General features: G+C 42.5%; 7 protein-coding genes across 7 annotated transcripts; 3 read left to right on the top strand and 4 right to left on the bottom strand.

The window, feature by feature from the left end:
* Positions 1–1,201: 1,201 nt before the first annotated feature.
* Positions 1,202–3,472, top strand: AWJ20_1780 (cysteine--tRNA ligase; the record flags this gene model as incomplete). The annotated part of the gene is made up of 1 exon (XM_018878686.1): positions 1,202–3,472. The coding sequence occupies one exon, from the start codon at positions 1,202–1,204 to the stop codon at positions 3,470–3,472; it is 2,271 nt and encodes a 756-aa protein (XP_018735964.1).
* Positions 3,473–5,137: 1,665 nt separating this feature from the next.
* On the top strand, positions 5,138–6,436 carry RAX2 (Rax2p; the record flags this gene model as incomplete). Its single annotated transcript, XM_018878684.1, has 1 exon — positions 5,138–6,436. The coding sequence occupies one exon, from the start codon at positions 5,138–5,140 to the stop codon at positions 6,434–6,436; it is 1,299 nt and encodes a 432-aa protein (XP_018735963.1).
* Positions 6,437–6,468: 32 nt separating this feature from the next.
* Positions 6,469–9,063, top strand: RAX2 (Rax2p; the record flags this gene model as incomplete). Its single annotated transcript, XM_018878683.1, has 1 exon — positions 6,469–9,063. The coding sequence occupies one exon, from the start codon at positions 6,469–6,471 to the stop codon at positions 9,061–9,063; it is 2,595 nt and encodes an 864-aa protein (XP_018735962.1).
* Positions 9,064–9,203: 140 nt separating this feature from the next.
* AWJ20_1777 (uncharacterized protein) lies at positions 9,204–10,835 on the bottom strand (the record flags this gene model as incomplete). The annotated part of the gene is made up of 1 exon (XM_018878682.1): positions 9,204–10,835. One exon carries the CDS (start codon positions 10,833–10,835, stop codon positions 9,204–9,206), a length of 1,632 nt encoding a protein of 543 aa, XP_018735961.1.
* A 295-nt stretch (positions 10,836–11,130) lies between these two features.
* Positions 11,131–11,772, bottom strand: AWJ20_1776 (uncharacterized protein; the record flags this gene model as incomplete). Its single annotated transcript, XM_018878681.1, has 1 exon — positions 11,131–11,772. One exon carries the CDS (start codon positions 11,770–11,772, stop codon positions 11,131–11,133), a length of 642 nt encoding a protein of 213 aa, XP_018735960.1.
* A 577-nt stretch (positions 11,773–12,349) lies between these two features.
* Positions 12,350–14,173, bottom strand: ECM14 (Ecm14p; the record flags this gene model as incomplete). The annotated part of the gene is made up of 1 exon (XM_018878680.1): positions 12,350–14,173. The coding sequence occupies one exon, from the start codon at positions 14,171–14,173 to the stop codon at positions 12,350–12,352; it is 1,824 nt and encodes a 607-aa protein (XP_018735959.1).
* Positions 14,174–15,589: 1,416 nt separating this feature from the next.
* On the bottom strand, positions 15,590–18,163 carry CWH43 (Cwh43p; the record flags this gene model as incomplete). The annotated part of the gene is made up of 1 exon (XM_018878679.1): positions 15,590–18,163. One exon carries the CDS (start codon positions 18,161–18,163, stop codon positions 15,590–15,592), a length of 2,574 nt encoding a protein of 857 aa, XP_018735958.1.
* Between the last annotated feature and the right edge of the window lie 2,097 nt (positions 18,164–20,260).

Here is a 20,260-nt window from a genome sequence, read left to right as displayed (position 1 = left end):
AACAGAAGTTCGAATAATTACTATGACTGTTGATGTGCGTTGTAGATCAGGATAAAGAGTTAAAAAGAACTATTACAAGCGCAAGAAACATGCTGTTGTTGGCTGCAAATCTCCGGTATGTCCGCGGTAAGATCGGGGTTTAACGGAACTCAAGTGAAATACATACATTTATTTCGTCAGCCCGATCTTTTGTACCCGCAACAAAAACAATCAAACAAGGCAGAATGATGAAGTACAGGACCGAATGCTATCTTAAACCCTGTCTGTTAGTAATTGACACAATGAAGGCTGTTGGTTGCAGATAGGATCACAGCTACTAAATAAGCTGGGTAGCCGGAACTATGCACTAAACTTCAGAATCGAAGCCATTAAATAGCAATCTACCGGCGGAAGTCAGGCGCAGCGGTCAAATATAATATCTAGGCAAAATTCAAGCTAGGCTAATCCTTAGCAGCGACTACTGATAGCCCTACTGCAGTTACTCGCCCACTGCAGCTAATCCAAAATATTATTTCATATACCTCTCCGATGCCGTCATAAAAATCTGGTAGCCTAAGATTTACAGAGTTTAGATTGGTCCGTATATTGCCCGAAGTTTAACCTAGAAGGGGAGGAAACTCACATGAATGTTTGGTCGTGAGCCCTTGGAAAGAAGGCGAGTTGTTTCTCTGCACCGTAGCCATGAGTTCAGCCTCTCACTTCAAATTCCAGTTGCAGCTTTAATTGGAGTCATGCTTTTGGTCAGAGATCCTTGTAGTCTGAAGGTATGCAGCACGTAAGAGATCGTGACTGAGTCTCTCTACTCACTATGTCGCTTTCACCAAAATTGCGGCGGTCAGACAACCATGAAACTAAAATGATAGGTACAAGTAGCAGAGATTAGTATGGTCCCAGCTTGTCTAATCCATGAAAAGATATGGACCCATAGTATATATATCGTAGGCATTATAATAATCCGTTGTAGCTCCCTTAACAGGTTATCGAATTATTAACCTAACCCTACGGAGAACCTGAAAATTCGGTGATCTTTCATCAGTCATAGCGAAACGTAAACAGACATATCCTAGATAGAAAGTTTATGTTTCTATTACGTCGTCAATTAATTCCTAATTTATTACTTTCACCACCGAAGAGAAATCTGGCCCTAGGTGGTACAATTGATTTATTCTTTTCATCCAAGTTCTTCTCAAGCCGAAAAAAGATGGAGGACCGAACTAAACAGCCAGCATGGTTTGTTCCCAGCACTTCTGGACCATCGGCTCCAAAATTGAAGTTATATAACTCTCTGACTCGCTCAAAGACTGAATTTACTCCTATGGTATCCAACAAGATCTCATGGTACTCTTGTGGCCCTACAGTTTATGATGCGAGTCATATGGGCCATGCTAGAAACTATGTCACTATTGACATCAACCGTAGAATCCTTAGCGATTACTTTGGATATCACATTTTTTTTGTGCAAAATGTTACAGATATTGATGATAAGATAATTGTACGCGCTCGCCAAAGTTATCTATTCGATGAATATGCGAAAAATGTGGGTTCTAGCGTTACTGATGATGTTGTCGCTAAGGTCACCAAATCAGCTGTTAATTACGCAGAAAAGAACCTCCCTTTATTTGATGCCAGTTTAGCCTCTCATTTCGCCTCACCTGATACTATATCAAAGTATAAGTCAGCCATTAATATCCCAGAGGAGACTGCAAAAAATCCTAAATTTCCTATGCATTTAACTGCCGTTGAAACAGCTCATAATGCAATTGTAAATAGAGGCAGCTTGTCCGCCGATAAGTTTCTTGAAGACTCCAAGAGTGTTCTTGTTATCACATTAGACCAAGATGAGGGTGCATCTGTAACCGACCCAGCTGTGTTCCGTGAACTTGCTGCCTTCTGGGAAAATGAATTTGACAAGGACATGGCATCTCTCAATGTCCTTCCACCATCTGTGACGACTAGGGTCTCAGAATATGTTCCAGAGATTGTGGATTTTATCCAGAAAATCATACAAAATAAGTTCGCCTATTCAACCGCGGACGGTAGTGTGTACTTCGATACTATTGGGTTCGAAGCTGGTGGCCATGATTATGCCAAATTACAGCCTTGGAACAAGGGTCACCAGGATCTTATAGATGAAGGAGAGGGATCTTTGTCAACTAAATTGGAAGGTAAGAAATCAAAGAATGATTTTGCATTGTGGAAAGCTAGTAAACCTGGTGAACCATCTTGGGAGTCACCCTGGGGATTTGGCCGCCCTGGCTGGCATATTGAGTGTTCAGTGATGGCATCTGCCATTCTTGGGCCACAAATTGATGTTCACAGTGGTGGTATCGACCTGGCATTTCCACATCATGACAATGAGCTTGCTCAGGCCGAGGCTTGTCATGGAAATCAACAATGGGTAAACTATTTCTTGCACACTGGCCACTTGCATATTGAAGGCCAGAAGATGTCTAAAAGTTTAAAGAATTTTATTACTATCCGAGAAGCTCTGGAAAGATATACACCTAGGCAACTGCGACTGTCTTTCGCTATGCAGCAATGGAACAACCAGTTCGATTTCAAGAGTTCGTTATTCGAAGTCAAGGCTTTTGAAAGCACTTTGACAAACTTCTTCAATAACGTACGTGCCTTGGCTAGAGATATCCAGCATGCAAGAGCTCCCAAGAAGGCTGATGTAGCGGAAATTTCTTTATACGAATCTCTCTCTCAAGCACAGACTTCTGTGCATGAAGCCTTCTGTGACAACCTTTCAACTCCAATTGCCCTTCAAGCTTTAAATGAGCTTGTTCAAAAAGCAAATGCATATATCAATGGTCAGAAGCCAGGCGAGCTTCGTATTGAAGTCTTGATCGAAGTGGCAACATGGATTACCAAGATCTTGGAGATTCTTGGGTTCAACGTAAGCACCGATAGGCTTGGATGGGGAAGTTCTAGACCCAGTAACGAGTCAGGTCAGACCATTGAGGATATTGCTCTTCCTTATGTTCAAATACTGGCGAAATTTAGAGACTTTGTTCGCGCCAAAGCTATAGCCAGAGTTCCACATGGTGAGTTCCTTGCAACTACAGACTCATTAAGAGATAAGGAGCTCCTCGATCTTGGTGTGTTACTGGATGATAGAGCTGATGGTCAACACGCTCTTATAAAGTTCCTTGATGAAGCCGAAAAAGATGAATTACTTCGTCAGCGAGAGGACAAGATTCGTAAAGACCAAGAGAAGCAAGCAAAAAAGCTTGAGCAGGCACGTCTTGAAGCTGAGAGATTGGCCGAAAGATTAGAAAAAGCGAAAATCTCTCCCCAGGAAATGTTCAAATCTTTACCTGAGTACACCAACTTTGATGACAGTGGCCTACCCACGGCGGATAAAGAGGGCAACCCGCTAACAAAAAGTCTGCTCAAGAAGCTCCAAAAGCAGCAAGCCGCTCAAAAGAAGCTTCATGACGAATATATAACTAGTCTTCAAAAGAAATAATAATAATATTTTCTTATAGATGGTTTTTTTAATGGCCCATGTTAGAGAGCTGTCGATCAATCTGGTAGCTAGCTGAACTCCAAGCTCTGAGCATATTCCATTCCTATCACATCACCGCGCGTTGATTTTCAGGAGACATTTGACCGAATGGCCAACGGCGACGGGTGACCTATAGACAACCCCTGGAAATTCCTGGTTAGAGTTACAGCCCCATATGTGGATATAGTTGTTGAAGATCTGAGGAGTCTCTAAATATGCGAGCCTAAAACAAGCAGGATCATCGCGCCCGTTTCATGTGTTTCCGAGGTGTATAGTAAAAAGGCCACATGGTAAAATAATAAGAACAAGTCGAGAGAGTGTTATTGATATCGATTGATACCTATGGAAAGGTTTCTACCAAAATGCCAGGTAACCTCTCCTCTGGTTGCATATAGCTCGACCCTTTAGTGGGGGTGGGTCGGTTGCAGATCATGGACGTATTAGGAAATATGAAAACACAATAGCGAGATGCATTCATTACCCACGGTTCTAACTAGACACCGTGACATTTAACAATTAGTCGGCTATGGGTAGCTTGTAAATTCAGTTGCGTATATAATTCAAGCATTATACGTTCAAATGGTGGTCGAATTGTGAAATTGTGATACATCTCGTCTTCGACTGAAAGAGCCCTAGTATCCCTGGGTCTAGATATGTATAGTGCTTTTGCTACCTGCATATCTGCGAGTCACACTTTTCAAAACTTATTGGGCCGTGACAGATAGCTTCGAGATTTAAAACTGCATTAACAATCCAAGCTATTCTTAAGTAAATAAAGTTCTAGTTAATTTTTAAGTTTTTTAAGTGATTAGTCAACAACACTCAAAAACCCCCTGACGGTTTATCTCATATTTTCGTAACCATAGCAACCACGTACATGAGATCTGAAATTATCGATGTCTAAAAAAGCAATGGATAAATCAAAATTTTAGTACGTGTGTTAGCGTGTGTTAACTGCGTCTCAGGAGTATCACTACCTATCCCACCAAACTATATCTGGCATGCAGGACCAGCAGTCAAGCTCTTGACTTGAAACCCCTAAACCAAGGAAAAACGTCAACATTCATCGGACTTCATACGCATTGGCCAAATTCAAAGAAATCCTATTTTTTTCTTTCACGATCATTCACGTTGTCCTATACGCGACTCTGTGTTAATTCCAGTTCGTCATTCGGAAGAGCTTGGTACATACACGCGATAAGCACGACGTCTTCATCAAAAAAAGTCATAAGTTCTTAAGGAGCCTTTCACCTATCGGCGCACTGCTGCAAATTATCTCTGTGCAACGATAATTTCAACACAACTGGTTCAGCGTATTCTAGCCTGGAAAGCTTAACTGGACGAGAATAGTCAACAAACAAGAAGCTTTAAAACTACATGAGACAAGACAAAAGTGGAGTCTAAACAGTAGGTTTAAGTTTTTGTGTTAGAAGTCGTGGAATTTCAAAAAGACTGTTTCAATCAAAATAAGATCAAGGTAAACAAAGGAAAGAGGTAAGGCGCAACACTACGACATCGGTTGTTTCTATGATAAACATATTCTAACTAGCTAGATAGCCAGATTATCGCGTCGACGGCCGGTAACTTTTCAGTTGTTCATGGTCAACGCTCTGTTGCATTGTAGCAATGAGAAAACGTATACCATGCCCAAAAATGGGTATCTCGATATCCGCTAAGTCCTTGCTGGCATCTATCTTATCATTAGCATCAATTGTTCCGATTGCAGCTCAGTCAAGCTCATCATTGTCGACAGCTTCATCGTCGTCGGCCGCGGCATCATCCTCGTCATCAGCGACAGGAGCTCAACCGACTTTAGAGGCCCAGACAGTTAGTTTACCGTCTTTAAACTTAGGAGATCTAGGTAACATTGGTCTCGTGGGATCTTTTGATGGTGTTTCTCAGTACTCATATGTCGGCCAGCAGGAGAGTGCACAACTTCCCCAAAATCCATATTTTGACAGCATAATTGCCCAATTAGACAGCGAGCAGTTTCTAATCCAAGCTCATTCGAATGGCATTGTTAACTCTGCCTGCTTGTTAAGGGACTCCATCTATTTCTCAGGAAATTTCACCAACATAACCCAAATTCAGGGTCAAAAATCCACATCACAAGCATATCCTCTCGGATTCGCATATATAAATACCACTACTGGAGAGGTCACGCATGTAACTTCCACAAATGCCCCAGAAGGTGCGATTAATACGCTTTATTGCGACCAAAATTCCAATACAGTAGTCGCGGGAGGGTCATTTACTTTCAACAAGACGACTGGTGTTGCAATTTTTGATGTCACAGACTCACAATGGAAATCTCCGCTATTTGGTGGGTTTGGTAATGAATCATCAATAGATTCAATTTCTTTACTATCCAACAACAACATGCTTTTCGGTGGCTCTTTCACATCTCTTAATGCATCTGACGTCTTCTCGACCAAAATCAATACAACTACCTCCCAAGAACAACAGGTTAGTTTCAAACTTGCTCAGATCGATGCCGAAGGTACCGCTCCTAATTCTGATGCCACATCAATTCTTTGCCCATCTGACTCTTCCTCTTGGGCACTCACCGATGGTCGTCAAGGCACTTGGCAAGCGAGTCTACCGTATAGCTTCTCACCGACTCGCCTGCGTTTATACAACCTAAACGACCCAACAAATGGTGTTAAAACATGGAGATTCCTTGCTTTTCCGATAAATGGCATTATGAATTTAACATATGTTGATCCGACTTCCGGCGAAAAATTGATTTGCGATGCGTGGTGCCCCCTGCCTCAACATGGTACGGTCGACTACCTTGATTTTGAGTTTATAAATGTCATTGAAATGGATGGATTCCAATTATTCCTACTTGATAACTACGGCTCTTATGCTGGACTGTCTGGCGTTGAGTTGTTTCAAGATGGTAAGTATGACTTGATGGTCTAGGTATGCAACACCCACTAACATAAGTCTTAGCTATGTTCACTTATGCGAACAACTCGTTTAATGAACCACTTGCGTGTCAGGACGTCACCATGACAGGGGGATCCACTCTTTCTAATAGCAACTGGCAAGCTTTCAGCGGATCAGGCACAACCTACTATCTTGAAAGCACTATTAATGATGCATCGGAAGTGAGTGATGTATTTGTTGCTTTTGTACCCAACATTACCTATGCTGCGAATTATACTGTACACCTTTTTACTCCTGGCTGTACAAACGATGGGACCTGTTCCACAAGATCGGGAGTGAACGTGACAGTTTTCCCCGCCCAGGGTGCTGATCCTGTTTCTACAGTCCTTTATGAAACCAATCAGTTTGATAAGTATGACACGGTGTATAGTGGAATTTTGGATGCACGGCACGGATTCGAACCCAAGGTAGTGGTAGCCCCCCTCGTACAATCTGATGGACAGGCGTTCCCTATCACATTTGTTGTAGAAAAGGTTCAATTTGTCCCCAATGGGAATATCACGGATAACAATTCCACAATCAGCAATGTACCATTAGAACTGAATGGTCTTTTCGAATATAACCATGATAATTTCACACGATATAATTCAAATTCGTCATTTCTTCCTGTGGGTGATAGCACTTTCAACAATATCGGAGTTAGTCTCTCAACAAATGCAACTGTATCGTCAACTCTCCATTTAAATAGTGATAACATAACAATTGTGGCCGGTAACTTTTCCAGCAAATTCGGTAATAATTTTATTGCTGTTTCTCACAATACCATTTTGAATATCTCTGGCTCCGGATTAAATGGTCCTGTAAGCTCAGTAATGAATGCGTCTGAGATAACCAATGGTGGCGTCCTTGTTACAGGAAACTTCAGTAATACGGTGGATTCGACTGTCTCAGGTTTAAACTATATTGCTGTTTATGACTCCTTGAAGAACAAATGGCAGCCTCTGGGTAGCGGTGTAGATGGCCCGGTTGATAGCGTGGCAATATTTAATGTGAATGGAACTACAACCTATGCCTTCTCGGGCACGTTTTCACATGCTTCAAATAACTCTGTTGATGGCTTCGCGATTTGGGTACCTAGTGAGTCTGAATGGATTCAGCAGTCTTCATTAAACCAGAGTTTTATTGATGGTAGACTTTCGACCAGCGCGAGCTCCATTGAAAGTACGGACTTTTACTTTGGTGCACTACGAATCCTGGGCGAAAGAGCTCCCTCCGCTGTGTATTTGAACTCTGATCTCAGTGTTTCGCCAATGCCTTTCACATTATTGCAAAATTTTAGTGCAAATTCCAGTGCTCATGGCTTTAATTCTACTTCCTTGACAAGACGGGCAACGATACAGACTACCAATGGAAACGTTATCAACACAGGAGCTTTTGCCAACGATTCGTTTTCCATATTAGGAGGACATTTTGCTGCGACTTCGAACCAGGGTGGTGGTGACATTATTCAGCACGTCCTGATGCTCAATGGTGACCAAGTCTCCGGCCTTCCAAACACGAAGGATAATTTTATTGATAGCGATAGTGAAGTATTCGCACTACTAATTGCAGATGATGTTCTGTACATTGGTGGTAGTATATCAGGTTCAATGGGGGGTGGTACAGTGGGGGGACTGGTTTTCTATGATCTTAAGAACAATACTTACGCTAGTCCTCAACCCCCACCTTTGACTGGAGATCAGGCTATTGTTACCAGCCTGAATATCAGACCGAATTCGGAGCAGCTTGTTGTCATGGGTTCTTTCACTCAAGCCGGTAGTCTACAATGTGAAGCTTTCTGTATTTACGACCTAGCAGCAACCAGATGGACCAATCCACCTTCTGGTCTTACTGGAATTATTTCAAGCTCAGTATTCATTGGAAATGATCTTATTTTTTTTGCTGGTGCCTTTCAATTAAACAATACGGATGTTTATTTCAGCCAGTATGATTTCTCAACGAGTACATTTAGTGTCAATACTCCCTTGCAAAGAGGAGTTCCAGGCCCTGTAAACAGTTTTGTATTGAATGGAGTAGGAGCGGAGTCTATTTTTGCCAGTGGTGTTAATAATGACACGGGTAAAACCTATCTATCTCACTGGAACAACAACAATTGGACTTCTTTAGACTCTGTCTTTGGAGATGGTAGTACAATTACCCAATTGAGTTTAACCCAATTGAATAATAATCATAAAGCAAATGATATTCTTCCCGATAACGAGCTTTTAATAGTTACAGGTAACTTGGTTCTTCCAAATTTTGGAAATGTCTCTACGGCCATGTTTGACGGTAACAGCTGGCAACCATTAATCATCACTTCCAATCAACAGTCGAGTGGTACTGTCAACGCATTCTTTTCACAATCTTCTCAGTCCTTTAGTACACTACTCGGCAAACATTTTATGAAGCGAGGGTTTGTGGTATTAGTTTCCCTGGCGATTGCTGTTGGGCTCACAATCTTAGTCGTCCTTCTTGGTCTCCTCTTTGCATACGTTCGTAGAAGAAAGCAAGGGTACCAGCCAGCTAATGCAAGGGTATCGGAATTAGATATGACAGAGACGGTTCCTCCAGAAACGCTTCTTAAGGAAATTGACAACTTAGGAGGTCATACACGATACTAGATCTTCGTATTATCTGTATATTTAGAGTGGCAGCTTTTCTCTCTCCTTAGCATCATCTTTTGCTATTTTGTTTTATCCTTTTGTTTGGTCTTGCATATATTAAGTTGATTTAATTACATTTACCGCCACATTTGAGTCTATTATTTACCTAATTTAAATTTTTTACGACGCTCACTGAGCTGTTTCTGATCCTCCTCATCTTCATCTGAGAGAGCAGAGAATATTTTTGGTTCTTTTGGCATGTTTTTGAACCGCTCATCGCTTTCAGCTTGTGGTGCGAGTTTAAGCAGGGCTTCTCTTGGATCTTCAGCTCCTGTATTTCCCAAACGAACATTGTTTTCCACATGTTCTTTATCAGGAGTACCCCAGATACTGCTCTCACCTGCGTTTGGCTTGAATAATTCAGCATCTTGTTTGCGCTTAGTCTTCCTCTGCTGCATATACTCCATTGCTTCGTCATTAATACCAAGAATATCTACATTCGTCGTAACAGAAGAATTGTCATCAATATGACGGACCCTAGGTGCTCTTTCAATGACACTTAGGGCCCCTTTACTAGAACGATCTCTTGAAAATAAAAGGTATAGTTCTGAATTGCTCGTTCCTGCGAATATTTGGTTGAGCTTGGGATGCCACAGCACTGATGTCACTTGACAAGGCTGTGTTGACAATGTCAGGGAGGAGATAGATGCTAAATCGGAACGGTCTAAGATTTCCAGTGATGTAGTGGTACCAGTAACAATATATCGCTCATCCGGAGAAAATGCTATATTCGTTTCTTCAGACGCATTTGAAAGACCTAATCTTTGCATCACTGGAGTCTTAAAACGACGCTTATCCCAGATCTTGATAGATCCTTGATCTTCAGCTCCTTCGCCTCCCCGTGATATTATGGTATTGCCATCCACACTCGATATTAGTCCACTTATTCCCACACTAATATCGGCATGTTTATCAGCAACATGAGCTTCTGATATGGAGTGTGACGGTCTTATAAGAGATCCACGAGGGTCCCACATTTTTAGACCACCTTCTAGAGTACCTCCTATAACAGACGTTCCATCACTTGCCCAACAGACACAGCTAACTCGAGACTTGGAAGCACCTTTATCATCACGAACTACAATGACCGATTTTTGGGATTGGAATCTTGATGCATCCCAAATCCTTATTGTTGAATCGTGCCCGCCAGTGACAAACTCCTCATCACCATTCACTGGATTCCACTCTGCACTTGTGATTTCTGCAACATGACCCTTCGTATTTTTCATATCTACAAGATACATATCACCTCCCTTATATTCCCCAAGCTCTTGTCCGTCTCTCGAATACAATTTTGAACGCGAAAAACGAGGAACTGCAAGGACAACATTACCTGAAGTCGAATGCATCACCTTGTGAACCTGATGATACTCTTTGGGCTCTACACTTCGGAAGGCGTTCAAGGCTAACGAGTCCATTCCAGAAAAATCCCAAAATTTCACTGTTTCGTCATAAGAACTAGTAACAAAACGGTTTCCACCAGAGTCTACAGACACTGACGATACTTTTTTATCGTGGCCCCTAAAAACCAGTTGATGGGAAATTGGTAAGTAATCCGTATCATCGTCACTATCATCTGTTTCCTCGTTACTACTATCGTCCCCTCTTTCAACGTGTTTGCCGGTGCCTTGCCTTAGCTTTTCAGAGTATTCTGGACGTTGGGCCTTGGCATACCTAGCTTCACAATCGCCCTTCTCCAATTGTTTGCCAAAACCTCTAGGTAAGTGCATTCGCAACTCATCATCATCATCATCTAATTTCTGGATTGTTAGTCATATGTCAATTGTTTGTAGCTTAATGGTACTTACAGCCATCATTATTAGGCTAAGAGTAATCTACACATTATCCGATAAATCAGTGCATAGAATCTTACGAAGCCGTATTGCTACTGCAGAACCCTGTAGATCATGGTTGTCTGGATGAGATGGGTTGCTAGAAAGAGTATGTTATACTTTTTTGAAAATAATAGAAGAAAAAAATTGTATTATTAAGTAATATTATATGGAAGTGATGCATATTAAAGGGTTAGACCATTGAACTTGATTCAACCTTCGTCGGCTCAGGGTCATTTTTTGGGGGTTGCAGGGGTCTAGAATGCGGGGTCCACCAATATACAGGGTACTGGAGAACTATGTTGTTTAAGAGACATGCTACACCAAGCATTAAAACAGCAGATACAATCTGAACTGGGAGGTAAAACCAACCGAGACTTCGGATGCTATCATCGACAGAAGGAAGTAATGCAGCAGCGCCTGCAGGAGGATGAAGAGTGTTCGTTAAAGTCATGACGACAGAACTTACAGCAGTCGACAGAGCTCCAGCCAGCCATAACGTATCTTCATTGTTGGGGTTGGTCATCCAAAGCTTCATTAAGCAAACCCCTATTAACGATGAAATGAATGTGCCCAGAAGAACATTTTTAGGCTGAGCAAGTGGTGCATTCATGACATTATAACATAAAATAGCCGATGCACCCCAACTAGGAACAATCTCCGGTACATGATGGCTCACGAAGGCACCTCCATATTTGCTGACAGCCATTATAACCACGAGTCCAGTAAATGTGCTTATCAGTACTGACAAATGTACTAGAATCTCATGTGGGGCCGACGGAGCAGCGGCCTCTGGAGAGCGAGGTGGACGGTGCCCGAAGAACCTGCTCACCATTGGTTCTATCTTGTGAAGTTGAGATCTGGGAACATGAGGATTTGTGAAGTGGTCCAACGTATACATGGCATACGGTTTGATTTCAGAAAAATGTGTTGTAGATCAAGTAATCAAATAAATATTGTAACTGGATCCAACCATATATCTTAATGGCTGCTTCGATTTATTTAGTGAGATGAATAAAATGAAAGATAAAAAGGGGTTGGACTCACTGGTTTTATATATACACAAAGATGCCCAGCCCCGGCCATACGATGAATATCGATACAGGCTAGTAATCCTGAGCCGCATTAAACAGTTGACCTGCATTACAATTTATGTGTGGAAAACGGATAAAAGGTGCATAGCCGCGGAATAGATCTCCCGGTTAGAACCCGAGTAACGGAATTAGGGTCTAGACAATGGCATCCCTGACTCGGGCGTGACATATGAATGTGGTTCATGTTTCTTAATGATCAGATTTTCTATCGCTATCAGTCTAGTAGTCTGATACTGCGTACAGAGATCATGCGAAACACGTTAGCACTATCACACTGTTAATGGGAGTATTTATTCCATACAAATAAAGTCTACATGGTTATAACCCTACTGAAATCAAATCACAATAACTTTTAACGACCGCGTACATCTCTTGAGACGCACTTAAAATATGCTTTTTAGGTAACAGGAAACCAGAGTCATCGTGACTCGGGACAGTGATCTCAAGAGCGTATATGCCTCTGGATCTCATTAGGTCGACATTACTGCCGCCTCGTGCACCGTTGCGGTGAATTGTTAGATCTCCAATGTTGAATTTTTGACTCCGACTGGTCGGTGAGTCAGTAGTCTGCATTTGAGTGAGAGATGAGGTTAAGTGAGATCCATCGGAACTTACCGATGGCACTGGAGGCTGGCTGGAGACTGTCGTAGTCATGGCGAGAGCAGCTGCAGAAACAAGATCTTCAGCAAACTCCTTTGACTCTTCGTATTCATCAACACTGCGTCCACGAGGAAATAGAACAGTTTGCGAATAAGATCCAAATTGTAAATACCCATCAAATCTTTTAGCAGTAGCATTCAGATAATTCGATAGATGAAGGGCCTCAAGGGCTTCATGTGGTCTGGTACCTCCGTATGTTTCACTACACGGAGTGCACTCCGTTGTTTGTTGCCAATTATAAGCAAATGAATGGTCAATATCAATACCAGAGCAAATAGACATACCAGTAGGTTGTCTGTTTTTACGCCATAGTCTATCATATTCCCAAGTATACACATAGCCATCGGGATTCAGAATCGGCACAAATAAAAAGTCAAACTGATCCAAAATCGACTTTGAAATATCATTATGATTATGATGATTATGATGATTATTCAGGATTTGGGAAATTGAATATAAGCCTGTCATAATCGACGACCATTCACGACCTTGTACGCCAGATACAATAACAATGACAGGTTTAGGCTCAATCATAGCTTTTCGGATATGAACAACATTAACGTCACGTCCTTGATGTGACTTTCCGATGGACTCAATAGCTATAAGTTCTGAATTTCTAGGATCTCGCGAGGCTAGAGAATCCAGCCAAAGATTGATGTTTTCTAAATTGCGATAGTCGCTGAAAAATACCTCATCATCACTCCAATCCCCATTAACAGCACCGTTTGTTGATTGCAAACCGCCTTTGTGTACCTTTTTCGCCATACCAGTACCTGATTTTCCCAAAGGATAATTCGCAAAAACAGACATCTGGAGGTCAGAGATAAGCTCAGTCTTTCTTCCCCTCATTTGCTTCGGCAAAAGCTTCAACAAGTCACGGACACGAGACCTCGCTATACGAACATCACCATAGTCCTTACCCATAGCCCATACGTCTAATACGAGGGTCTCAGTAGCATATCGGAAAGATCTATGGTCACGAGTACTTGACCAATTAAAACGTAAAACAACCTCGTCTTCATACTGTGAAATATCAACCATAGACAAAGGTTCTTCAACAAATTCCACATCATCCTTCTGAGATTGACCAAGCGGAGACTGAATTCCATTGATCAAACGATGCATCCAACTATTTTGAGTGTTATGGACTTTTCTATCGTCTGCTGCTTCATCGGCCTTTTGTGCAGCGAAAGAGTCAGAATTCACGGCTTCAACGTTATACGGAGCATGTCGATTCCTATTCGCGCGAGAAGAAAATGAAGGAGAAGAAGATGGCAATTCCATTAAGCCGGTCGCTGCGGGACCGCCAACGGGAGATGTTGTCGTGGGATCGCTACTCAAGTAGCCCTGGGTATAACCATGTGGATGTGGTTCATATTGTTGTTTCTGGAAATAGTTTTGTAAATTAAAGATTGAAGGAATTGCCAAAGACAAGTTGAAAAGAGTGAATAGTTGGAATATAATGAGATAGGAGTGTCTCATGACGGGCTCGAATAAAAACAAAAAGAATACAAAAACCAAAATATCAGAACAGAGTACCTATCTGGGAATCAACAACAAGGCAAGTACAGAGCCAACCCTTGTACCTTAGCTCACAACCTTTACAAGGGCTATAAAGCCCACTAAGTAAACGTTAACCAAAGCTTCAAAAGCTGGTCAATAAATGCAGAATGTGATGGGTCAACTCAACAGTGGGTGCAAAAAAGATAAAAACTACTTCAACAACGGGAATGAATCTTCTTTTCGACCCCAAACCCTCAAGCTGATTGGATCTAAATCTTATGCCCAAATCTATTTGACAAGGATTTTGGGGCTTCAGGCTTCTAGGAGCACAAAATAGAAGTATCGTGTGGGGAGAGGAAAGGAGAAAAATTCAAAGTGAAGCAAGCCGAATGGTGCGACTACACTATCGTGCGGGACGAGGTACAGCCTGATGCTAGTCCGCCTGCAACTGGATAGGTTGTTGGGCACAGGGGATAATGCGAGAGAAAAAGACTAAATAATTGCACTTACCCAAGAAATACTAGGGCCTTTATATTTATTGGACAGATTAGTACATATTAAATTGGGAGAAACGCAAGATATATATAAAATATGTTTGCATCAAATATTCTACTAAAGAAGCAATTGCACTAATGTCAAGCCATGTTTCACATGGAACATTCAGATGAAACTTTACAAACCTACAGCCACCCTACTAATTAACTCTGTTACGGTCAGAAAGTGGTTGTCCGGGCTTTTTTTAGAATATGATGGAACTACCCGACATATTAACAAGTTGATTAGCGAGGAGGCGAGGAGGCGAGGGAGCGATGAGGCTGGAATAATTTGTATTTAGCCTTTCTGGTCGTGGGTAGTCGGCGCGTGTTGGCAGCTGGGGCCTTGCAGGTGATAACATAATAAACTCACATCAATTGGCGATTGACTCACTTTGTGAGATGTGCCGAATATTGGCCGATTTTTTTAGCTCCAGTATTATAAGGAAATTCTCAGCGAGGGTTTTTTTTTTCAACTTTGATCTTGAATTCCAATGCTCCAAAAAATTTCGATTTTTAATTACTGCTAGCATTTTGAGGTGCGGAAATGTCATTGTGCTTTATCCCCCTGGATTGAAAATATTGCCAGAAATAGCTGGGTGCAGGCGGCCTACTGAAGTGTGAATGACGGGAGGAAAGGCTCTGTGGGGGTAGAAATAGTTGCTATGGGAAATCTTACGAAATTTAGGGCATTATCGGGATTACCTTTTAAAAGCTGTAGTTCTCTTAATACTTCACTTCTATCCGCCTGCAGGCGGAGTGAAGCCACATTGTCGGAAATGAATACCAACCAAGCTCTATGCAAGTCACTATTAATTGTCGCAAGACAGATAGTCAAATAAATCTATTCTTTTATAGTATTCTACAAGAAATAACGTGGCTCATCAAAGACATGGTATCTGTGGCCCCGGACACCCTCACCTCGGAAGAGAGCAGGGAAACGAAGATCTTCAGGGACCTGGGATTCGTCGACGCGCTCATTGGAATAGTTGGGAGGTTGGCCAATAAGGAATTTTCCTACTTGTATCTCAGTATCAGTGATTGTAGATCTACTAACCCGAGCGTAAGAAGAGCGCTTAAGGTCCTTGTACAAGATGTATTCGCACCATCTGTCCCAATCAGAGGGATCAATGTCATGCATACCCGACTTATCACTGACGTAGGTATTGTAGTTCCCTTGCAATGGCTTGGTAACGAGATAACTAAGTAGCACAGTAGGATTACTACTGCCACCCATGATATCTGCAACACCCAATGACTGGAGACGACGGTCTTCTACGTCTTCCTCTTGTCCACTGTGGAATACTACAACATCGATTGGCTCTCCATATACATCCAGAGTTGCATGAATGGCTGGAGCCAGCTCACCCACGGGTGAAGGTAGCAAGTGATGCGTAGAATTGAGAATAGGGAACTTGGACAACAGGGCGCAACCCCAAGTGTGTTTGTTGGGGCCAGGACCAAAATCAGCATAGTAACCCAATTCCTCAGCAATTTGCTGTGTCAAGTCACGGAAGCCCATAATGGCACGTTGGGTATCAGATTCGAGAAATCCAATGACATCGATTTCAAGCTCTTCAATGACATCTCTCATCCTTCCCTCTGATGCCCACATATCATTATCAAGGCCAAAGTGAATTGTCCAAATTCCAGCGGTCATCAATTTAGATTCTGGATGATGTGGCTTTGGGTCATCACGGTGGAATCGCTTAAATGAAATAGCACCACTCAAAGCAGTGAGAAGAGTGACAGTAACCAGTACCTGAGATCTAATCTTACGAGCAAGAGAAATCGCATTTGTGTTATTCGCGCCAAGAGCATTACTGGCCGGGATTCGGATCTTGCTATTTGCCCAGATACCCAATCCAATACAGATTTGCTGAGCAGCTAAGACAATGTCAGTTCGTTCTCTCAGCAGAGGTCCACCCGGAACAAATGCATAAGCAACAATCCAGACATGGGCAAGATAGAGGAAAACAAGAACCACGAAACCTACACCAAAAGTCTTTGCAGGATGGTGACGGCCAGCCGATTCTAGAATTACTGGTACGATCGACACCAAGTATACTGTCAAAACAAGGCCTCCAAGGTAGCCGACCCAACCTGAAAACGAGTAAAATACAATAGCGCCAATGTTGGAAATGATATAAGCTGGAAAGTTACCACTGACAGCACGTTTGCTAACTCCCAAATAAGCACCAAAGCCCATGGCAGCTATCGTAATGAAGCCGTGAGGGACAGGTAGGGGCCCACGAACTGGATAACCCTCCCAGACCCATAAAGTTAGGGTTGAAGAGTCCGAGAGTAGTGTGTGCAGGGCAAACATTAAGCCTCCAACACCAAAGGCTGTCGCAATACCACTTTCATTCTTACCCGCTACAGAGTTAGGTTGGGTGCTGCTGTACTGAAGACGAGTGGCAAATAAAGCGGCAAAAATGCCAATGGCCACACCTGTCTTGTTCCAGCCGCCATTTTCTTCGTGCATGATGGGCCAGATAGGATTATTAGTGTAGAAAGCAAGCTTAGCAATAGAAGACAAAATCAATCCCAAAGAAAAAGTAGTGGCTCTATGAACACCAGCAGATGGTCTAGCGCTGATACCCCAGAATTGAACAGCTAGAGAAATAGTTCCACAAGCAGCACCCAAGGCAACCAATTCCAAACGTGCAACAGGAGAAGTAGCCCAGTAAGCAGCGACACCTATCACAGTACCTAACAAAGGCAATTGATATACATACTTGAACAAACCGCTGATAAAGGGAACCGCCAATAAAAGAGGGGCGATGATGCTGGCCAGGAACGCTTCATATCCACTGATACCCATGTACCACAGTGGAAAATACCAAATAAGTAGAGGCAAAGCTGTGAAAACTGACCAGAAGATGAACCAATTCAAAATAGAAACTACAAACTCGAAATTGCTAAATCCATGGTGCTTTCTTGACGATTTTCCTGATGCACCATTCAGAGATCTCGCAGTCTGTTCCAGGGCAGCCTTTTTTTCAGCAGCCAGTCTTGTTATGCCCTTAGTGTCCACAATTTGAATTTCGAGTGAGCCAAAGTCTACCGCAGAAATAGAATCAAAAGCAAGGTCAAAAACAATTAGCGACCATTCAAAAAAGGCATATATAGTATAAGCCCCAGCAATACGGTGGACCTTGTGTTGAATAAAATAGTAGACCAAAGGGACCAATGTTCCGAAAAAGAGAGAAGCAGTCCAAACTCTATAAGTACGAGCTGGAGTATTCTTGGGGGTCAACTGAATTCTAAGAATGGTCCAAGGCAATGTAAGGATAAGGTATGAGATCATAAAAATGTCGTGCCAGTCGTGGTCATCAGTCGAGGTGACATAAGTCCACCCTCCGCATGTGAGTGTACGTAAAACTCCAACAACCAACAAAATATAGGGAGTGATGGCGCCCTTTGAAACGGTCATCAAAAAGGATAGTAGAACCAGGGCAAATCTTGGTCCCGAAGTCATAGCAATAAATACCTGGAAAACAGATCTTTCAGGATATCTATCACCAATGGTAGCTGAGACAGATGGGAACCACTCGTCAGGATACCCATAATGCTCATTCTGAACAATCTTGTGGTAATGAAGTAGTACGCCTACTATGAATGCACCGATAAATGCCACTATATTCGTTAGGAAATGGATCCAGGTTTAGCCTGAGTGATAATAAGTGGTCTTGCCGGGAGAAGTACGCCGGGTTCGACCGACGCGAGACACGAGCCACCAGGTGCATCACTTTAAAAACCGTTCCTAATGGAAACACTGTACTTACATCCAGCTGTTGTTGAGTGAACATATGAGATCCAGACACCGCTGAACTTGAGACCTGGTTAGTACTATACCCCGCGTTTGAGCTAGCAGTCAGGGGTAATTGACGAGCATCATATTTCGAGCCCACGCAGTCCTTTCTGATCAATATAACTTACAGTCAGCAAAGCCTGGCCTGGTTTTGCTGATTTTTCACCCATTCTCGTTGCGTTTGCTTTGTGCTCCAACTAGATCAGATCCGAGGTCGAGTAACACCATTTGGCGTGTTCTGTATTTACTGCCGTAAACACGCTCGAAGGACCATTTACCCTTACCCAATGAAAGTCATTGAAAGATACAGAGGCGGGCCAAAATTAAGCCGGGAGGTATGGTCGATAATTACTTTACAATGATTTTGGTTTTCCTGGAAACTGGAGTGATTTCCTTGGGTTGGGTTATTCTTGGAAGCATTTAAAACAAAACTGAGTTTTGTCGCAAGAGTCAACTTTATATGTCAATATCTCTCTAGGAAGAGTCAATCCAGAATCATAAAGTCGTCAAATTTAATTAGCCTATTTATAGAGTTTGTAGAGGAACAGACTGATATTCGCTAGTGGCCTGTCTAGTGTACATCTTACGAAGCACTCCATGAGCAACTAGAGTGCCCACCTGCACCAAGATCACGGCCAGATAGACAAAGCAGCCAAAAGCATCAACATTAATGAATAAAAGAGTCAACATGAGGAATGTGCAGAAGAAGCCGGCCAATTGAATAAGAAGGCAAAGTGGATGGAAGCCACCTCCCGGCCCTTTAGGGTCTTGGTCTCTATCATAAGGTAGAAGGTATAGAAATCCAGCATAGAGTGTGACACCTAAGATAGCCAGACCCTTTTGAACGGACTCGTAGGTGGATGGGTAGTCAATGAGATAATTAAGTGCACTGAAGATAAATAGTTCTGCTAGTATGGCAATGGCACCAACACTTCCAGCTACAGTCCAAATAGCACGGCCGGATAGCACTTGTTTGGAGTAGAACAGCTCCTGGCACCAGCAAACAAGACCCAATAGGGAGGTGAGATGATGAATTATTGGCAGAATAATCAAATCATTGCTCTGAGTAGAATAGTAGATACCGATGGACAGCCAAGCTGCAATCCATAACGGCCACCTAATAGAGCTGTGAGGAACGCCAGAACTTTTTTTGAGCTTTTGGCATATATCTAGCTGAGCCAACACAGGAAATACAGTGGGTGATAGTACTAGCAACTGAATAATGGCACTTGCCCAAAACATGATCTATGATGTTCCTTGATCTTTGCAATCAGCACTAAACAAAGAAGAGATTCAATAAAATAAGTTATCAGATTATCTAGAAAATCTGATAAACCTAAAATAGGAAATGTTAGTTGCATCACTCAACGGGCCAATCACACCGTACTACTGGTATATCGTCCCACCTATCCTTCTGTTAGGGTATGGAGACTCAGCCGAATACTTCCAGGATCAAGGTTGATTTCCCAAACCCGGTCCCCTCGGTGCAACTCACGGCATGCTCGACTCAAAGAGCCTCGATAAAAGCTAGTGAAGTGAGTAGCATCAAGAAAACTGGGGGTAAATGTCGGCCGTCAAAGTAGTCTGGTAGGCACCAGCGATCCCAGCGACCCCACAGTCGATTTGCGCTCGGTAACAATTGTACTTAGTCGCCAATCACCAGCTACTTTAAGAACTTAAGACCGATATATCTGTAATCGGATAAGTTTCACGAGAAGG

This window comes from Sugiyamaella lignohabitans, chromosome A, assembly GCF_001640025.1.
Source record: "Sugiyamaella lignohabitans strain CBS 10342 chromosome A, complete sequence".
NCBI lineage: Eukaryota > Fungi > Ascomycota > Dipodascomycetes > Dipodascales > Trichomonascaceae > Sugiyamaella > Sugiyamaella lignohabitans.
The sequence above is the reverse complement of the archived record's forward strand: the minus strand, read 5'-3'. Positions and strand labels throughout refer to the sequence as shown.